The 6837-nt window shown below is 45.6% G+C and overlaps 1 protein-coding gene across 1 annotated transcript; it reads right to left on the bottom strand.

Moving 5' to 3' along the window:
* Window positions 1-2213: 2213 nt before the first annotated feature.
* Window positions 2214-5931, bottom strand: ID4 (inhibitor of DNA binding 4, HLH protein). The gene is made up of 3 exons (XM_028512004.2): window positions 5096-5931; window positions 4624-4682; window positions 2214-4053 (listed from the first exon to the last, which is right to left on the bottom strand). The coding sequence occupies exons 1-2, from the start codon at window positions 5534-5536 to the stop codon at window positions 4638-4640; spliced, it is 486 nt and encodes a 161-aa protein (XP_028367805.1). The 5' UTR covers window positions 5537-5931; the 3' UTR covers window positions 2214-4053; window positions 4624-4637.
* Between the last annotated feature and the right edge of the window lie 906 nt (window positions 5932-6837).

A 6837-nucleotide genomic window follows, 5' to 3' on the forward strand; every position in this document is an offset into this window, starting at 1 on the left:
TTCCCAGAAACTGATGTGTTTATTCTTTTATGGACTCAGAGGGACTTTTTAAATTAACTTCAATTTTTACGGCCTTCTTTTCATATCCCATGTGTGAATTTACTGTGGAGACTGATGAATGATGGAACTAACTTCAGCAGCCTTCCTTCTGAATTGCTTTGCTTGGGTGAGCATAGAAAACCTTTGGCAATGTGGCTCTGACCTGAGTTTTAGCACTTAGGGGAAACTTTTTTAGAACAAGCCAGGATATGAATCAATATGCAGGGAGCACTTGAACACAAAACATACTTTTTAAAAATTCTTTGAAAATTTGAAAGCTTTTTCAGTTAAGGGTATAAGAAAGCAGTTCATCCCCCTTTTTTATGATTTTCTTTTTTAAAGTATTGATTTTATTAGTGTTCAAGATAGAGCTAAGTAAAATTACAATCCTAAAACATTTTGGTCAATGGTTCTAATTAATATAATTCATATTTTAGAAAAAGATCATGGGTTGTTAATTGAAAGAAATCATCTAGGTCTAAAGAATACCTACTGCAGGCAGCCCTATTAAGAATAATTCTGAGGAAATATAATTTCCTGGACTTGCAAAGCAGCAGAAGGAAGGTTTTCCTTCTTTATAAGCCTGGAGGTTTTGGTGTTTGGCCCCGTGGAGATCCAAGGGCTATCTGAGCTGATTAACATATATGTAATTAATGTATACCAGCTAGAAAGGCAGAGCCAGTCTTATTTGGTTCTGTACTACTGTGAAATAATTTCTTTATGTCTGCATTATTTACGGTGTGTGTGTGTGTTGAGGGTAGGAGGTCTAGTCTCCCTGGGCATCATACTGCTATCTTCTTCAGGGTTATTGCTTCCTATCCTAGCCAACCCCAAAGAGTAGACAAGCTTTTTCCTAGCATTCCAACTAGATTTTCTTTCTGTTCATATCACCATTTTTAAGCCACATTTTCCATCACATGGTAAGAAACACTGTAAATAATTGAGGTGATCCATCAAGAGCCCCATTCTTGATAATGAAAAATTGCATAACTCAGTAGAAGTCAATTAAAAACCACAAACTTCAGAACCCTTTGCTCAGGGAAGATTTATTATTATAGACGGCATTTAATACAATAGATTTTGGGGTTCAAAATTTTTTAAAGTTCTAAAAATTCAGTTAAAGCTTGACAATGATCTTGAGTAATATTATTTACATAATGTCAAAGTATATTAGTTCTTTGAAATGAAAAGGATGATTTTTTTTTCTTTAGCACAAGATGTCTGACATGTTTGGGATTTTATAATTCCATTTGAAACAACATCCCACTGTGGGATACTTTTTTTTTTCCCCTGTGAAGATTTTGAATGATTCTTACTCTTTGGTTGTGCCTATACGATGAAAAGTAGAATGAAATGAAAGAAGTCAGGATATTTTCCTCTGTTCAAATACCTGAACAATTAGAACTTACTAGATAAATGACTCAAAATGTTTATCTGGTTGCTTTGTTAGGACACATCCAACATTTTGATAGAATGTAATAATTAATTTATAATACCACTGCATATCAGTTTTAAAAAATAAAGAATGATTTTTCTTTAGAGACATCTAATGCTGCTTTAAGAGTCTAAGGGGAAAATACTGACTCTCTAAAATGTTATTATCTGTAACATTTTTCTTCCCTTTTAGGGTTTTTCATGTCCAAAATATAAATTGTAAGAGCAGTATCTATCCTCAAAAACCCAAAGTATTTATCTATGTATTTTGAGGTTCTGAATCTTTGCAGCCTAAGTCTAAAATAAGGCTAAAGGCTTAGGTAGGTTCAGCAGTCAGGCTGCCAGATGACTAACTCCAACCAACAGCACACATGTGACTTGCTTCCTACTGAAATTAAACTGCCAGATAAAAAGGAAGAATTGTCCCGTTTAATAACAAAGAATGTGACCATTAGAATTCTTCAGATTTGGAATTCCAGCAGTGTTCTTGTGTTTTCCTCTTGAAGTGTGACATGAATGAATAATATTAAAAATAAAAATAAACCTCAAAAAACCCCCCCAAACCAAGCAGTCCTTTGACTTTATAAGGCTCAACATCAACTACAACAAATTCTAAAAATACCTAACACCAGTGAAATGTCAAAGCTGAGGGGATAACATACTGGGGATAGGACAGATTTTCTTAAACCATTTGATTTATTTAAACCTACTAGTATTAAATTAGTTAATCTGTTGAAATGCTACCATTTCCACTGACTAGTAGGGGCCATAATATTTCATATTCCTATACATATTTGACTTCGACCTCATAAAAAGTCCCTTGGGTCTATAATACTTTTATTCTTGTATAATCTGAAACAAATCCTTTCCTTTTAAAAATCAAACAGACCACGTTATACACACAGTTGACTATTTACAAAGCACCCAATTAAATCCTACTTAATTCTCTCACTCTAAAAATTCCATCTAACTGGTATGTAAAGTACTCATCACAGTAAATGCACAATGTTCACAAGCCCTGACAGTCCTACCTAACCTAGAAAATATTACCTTCCTTAGAAAAGAAATTCTTCAGAGTGTAAGGTTTTAAGAAATGAGACCAGAAATCACAGTACAAGACAGATAAACCTACTTTAATATTCACATGTAAAAGTTACACATCACAAGAGTTGGACAGTAGTTTACCAGGAACTAACGTAGCTATCGTGAAAATCATTTTTATAAAAAAATAATCTAGATGTGGTCATCAGAATTTTTGGTCTACTTAGGTTAATGTTTGAAGATCGACTTTTATCCCTGCTTGAAGGATTTGCCATTATGCCTTTTTAATTTTTTTCTCTCACTGTTGCTTATTAATATTCTTTGGAGGAAGGAAAGCAGAAAGTGTTCATTTCCAAGAGGTTGTCCTTTGGTAGCAAGCAGAGAACATTTTTCATTTCTATGATTTTAAATAATCTGTACACACATGAAACTTCAGTAACATTAAGCTTTAGTGTAAGATGAAAAATGATAAGCATTTTTTCACTTCGATAAAACAGATTTCATAAACTCCTTAAGGATCCAAGCATTTCCCTGTCCCATATGCAAAATCATTCAGAATCCACATTGACTTCAATCAAAAAACAAACACTGACTCTTTATGTATTACACCATCAAACCCTGTACTTAAAAACTGATAAAGTATTTTTCCAACATGTATGCTTCAAATACAAAGATTTCAATCTAGGTTAAAGAAAAGACATTTGAATGGACTCAGGACAAGTTTATTTTGTTATTAAACATTTCATGCAGTCATGCAGGACCTCTAGCTATAACTGTTACTTCCGATTCTACACGGTACTTTGCAAAACAAAAACAAATTAAAAGCCAAGCCAAACAGAAAAGACATTCAAGATATCAAGAGCTCTTCAGTTGAGCTGAGAAATAATTTTTCAAAAGAAATAATTCCATAGATTTAAAAAGACACATAATATTTACAAAAAATATTTAATTAAAAATATCTTAATTACAGTAGTCTAGTAAAGCATATACTTTCTCACACTTATAGAACATCTCTATATATACACGTATGAAATGTCACTCAGTTATCTATACAATATGTAACATTCTTGCAGGGAAAAGAAAGCTCCCTGCCCCGTTTTAATCATCTATTTTAAACAATAGATGTTAAAAAAAATATCTACAATGCTCTGGTATATTAGTAAAGCTTCAAAACAAAAATTGAGCTCCTTGGTCACAAGTAGGCTTCTAAAGTCGTATTTAACTCTTGATCTTCTATTTATCAGTCCTGTTACACTTAAGCTTAAAAGTTAAACTGCACCTCAAAAAACACAGAAATGTACAATTCACAGCGGTTATAAATGAAGAGACAAAAGAGAATACGGATGTAGACTATGAACGTGCAAAAAGAAAAAGATGAAAGTTTTAATTTTCTTTCCTCTCGCTCTTGGAATGACGGGTGAAAACGTTTCTAGGATTTGCTGATGTTTTCTCCTTTCCTCCGGTGCCATTTTTTTCTCTAAGTTCTGCTCTTCCCCCTCCCTCTCTAGTCTCCTGGCTCGGGCTCAGGCGACCGCACACCTGTGGAAGAGGAATGAATAGAGGGGGTGTGGGAACCTTCCCGCTGCAGACTAACTGGCGCCACCGACCAAACTCAAGACATGCTTGATCAACAACCCAAAACAAACCACCAGGTCAGACAACACCCGCAGCCCGTGGCCGGCCAGGCGCCGAGCGGACAGCTGCGGGCCCCCGGGAAGCCAGGAGAGGGGACACACTCCCGGGCCCTGTCCGCATCCCCCTTTCTGGGTGTCAGACTGCTGCGCGGGGGTACATCGGGCAGTTTCCACGCCCTCGGCGGGGAGGGGGGCAGTTAGAGCCCGCAGTCACTGGAGGTGGCAAGGCCAGGAGCTGATGCGTCCCCATTTAGGGCGAAGTTCCAGTTACTAAAGCGAAGTTACGGATTCACTTACTAACTCGATGGCAGGGAGGTGTGGGGGGGTGGGGTGGGCGGCGGCGGTTGCCCGCCTTCTCCGGAGTTTGCCCTCTGAAATGCTGGGGGCAAAGAACACTGTGGTGCCTGGCACCGGAAGCCCCGGAGGACTAGCGTCTCCGGTGATCCGCCACTGGAGAAGGGAAAAGCGCGCTCACCTGGACAGCGCGGCTCAGCGGCACAGAATGCTGTCGCCCTGTTTGTTCACCGCGCCGGCCTGGAACAGCAACGGAACACCAAGGGAAAGGTTAGCAGGCGCAAACACCGCACTCGTCACTGTCCTGGATTCGTTCTGGGAAACCAGGCTAGCGCGCGGATTCTCCACCCCAGCCTGCAGCCCTGGGGACCCCCTCCTCTCACCCGCCCCCGGGGAACAGGCTGGACTTGACAGGCCAGGGTGCGCCCAACCCCACTCCCACCCTGCGCGTTCACCCTGACCAGCGCTCATTGCGCCCAGCCAGCTACAGGCGGGTTCGGGCGCCCGGAGAAGGGAGGTCCCGGGTGCTGTCATTCTCGAGTGCCCCGGACCCGAGGAATGGAAACGCGGTGGCCGGAAACCCAGTCACTGCCCTCCTGGACCCCCGCGGCGGTCGCCGGGTGGGGGGGGGGGGGCGGCGCCGGGCCTCTCACCGGGTCGGTGTTGAGCGCTGTGAGCGGAGTCCGCGGCGGAGCTGCCGGACAGGTCCCAGCCGAGTGGTGCGGTGGCGCCGGTGGGGGCGGCTGCCTCAGCAGAGCCGGGTGCGTCTCCAGGGCCAACTGCAGGTCCAGGATGTAGTCGATAACGTGCTGCAGGATCTCCACTTTGCTGACTTTCTTGTTGGGCGGGATGGTAGGCACCAACCTTCGTAGGCGGCTGTAGCAGTCGTTCATATCGCACTGCAGGCACAGCGCTGGCTCCTCCGCCGCCGCCTCCGCCGCCTTGCAGCGTGCGGCTGCAGCAGCCGCCGCCGCCGCCGCCGAGCCGCCCAGGCTGTGGCTGTGCTCGGCCAGGCAGCGTAGGGCCAGCTCCCCTCCGCCGCAGCCCGACGGCGCCTTGCGGCCCGAGGGGCGCACCGGGCTCACCGCCTTCATCGCGCGCGCCCTGCGCCCTGTGCGAGCGGACCCGCTAGGGCGAACGAAAGAGGCAGGCAAGCGCCGGGCTCCTGCCCGTGGCCGGCTTCACTCTCCTTTCCTTCGCAACCGGCGCGCTCGGTCCGCGCTCCAGGCACCGCGAAGCTCCCAACGATCTCGCGCCCAACAATTGACTGAGGGTCTGTCCGGGTTTTGCGGGGGGATCTCTCTGCTCAGTGGGCGACACTCGGCTGGGACCAAAAGGCAAGAATAATCAAAAGCACTGGAAGGAAAGCTGCCCACCAGGGCCCCTAGTCACTCCCTTCGGAGCTCCGACTATAGCCTAGCCTCCGCCGCCGCACTCCTGCACGCCCGAGGTCCCCCGCTCCCAGCACAGACTCCCAAAAGCACCTCCTCGCTGCTTTCACCAGGCCGTCGCGCAGCAGTATTTATAGAGCCGCGCGCCCTAGGGGCGGGGCCAGAGCGCAGGCTGGGTCCCGGCGCGAGCCGAGTGGAGCTGGGCTGGGCGTGCGGAGGGAGCCGGCGAGGGCGGAGGCTCCGGGCAGTGCTAGGGGACCGGGGAGCCGGGCAAACCGGCGGAGGGGTGGGCGGGGGGTCGGGAGTGGCCAGCCAATTGGGCGGACGGTGCCACCTCAGGGAATGACGCCTGGGCCAATGGGAAGGGCACTCCATTCCGTCAACGCCGTAGGTCGGATCTCTGAGAAAAGAGCCGGGTGGGAGCGGGGCCAGGCTGGTGTGTGCCCTAGGGAGGGGAAAGAGAGAGAGAAGTTCCTGCGTAGAACTGCGGGAATGTGCGGCTGGAATTCATTCTCCTTCGGCTTAAACTGCTGAAGCATCGCTGAGCCTTCCTGGCTCGAGAATCTCCTGCCACCCCGAGTAGCGCGGCGCCTAGGGACCCTCCGCCCGCCACCCATCATCACTCCATACCTGGGATTCCAGTGCCTTAAGAGACACTGCTCAAGAAGGCACGTTCCTTCTGTTCTCTATTTTTCCCTCTCCGTTTCATTATTTGCCTTTTCACAATTGCCTAAACCATAATGATGGAATGGAATGTGTAGCCCTTCCGTTTTCTTTTATGAAAAGGTTTAAAGCTTGGGGGCGGGGTAGGGGGTGGGGGAAGAAAGAATGCCGAATGCAGTTTTTTGGTGAAAGGAGATATAAATAAAACAAAACATCATATATTTTTCTTTTGCCCATCTAGGTGCAAAAGTGGACTCAAGAAATGTAATTGCCTCGAGTATTACATTTGAGCATGTAAATATTAAAAATGCATGGACATGGAGTATTTAAAATTCCACCAT

The sequence above is a fragment of the Phyllostomus discolor genome, chromosome 5 (assembly GCF_004126475.2).
Source record: "Phyllostomus discolor isolate MPI-MPIP mPhyDis1 chromosome 5, mPhyDis1.pri.v3, whole genome shotgun sequence".
Taxonomy (NCBI): Eukaryota; Metazoa; Chordata; class Mammalia; order Chiroptera; family Phyllostomidae; genus Phyllostomus; species Phyllostomus discolor.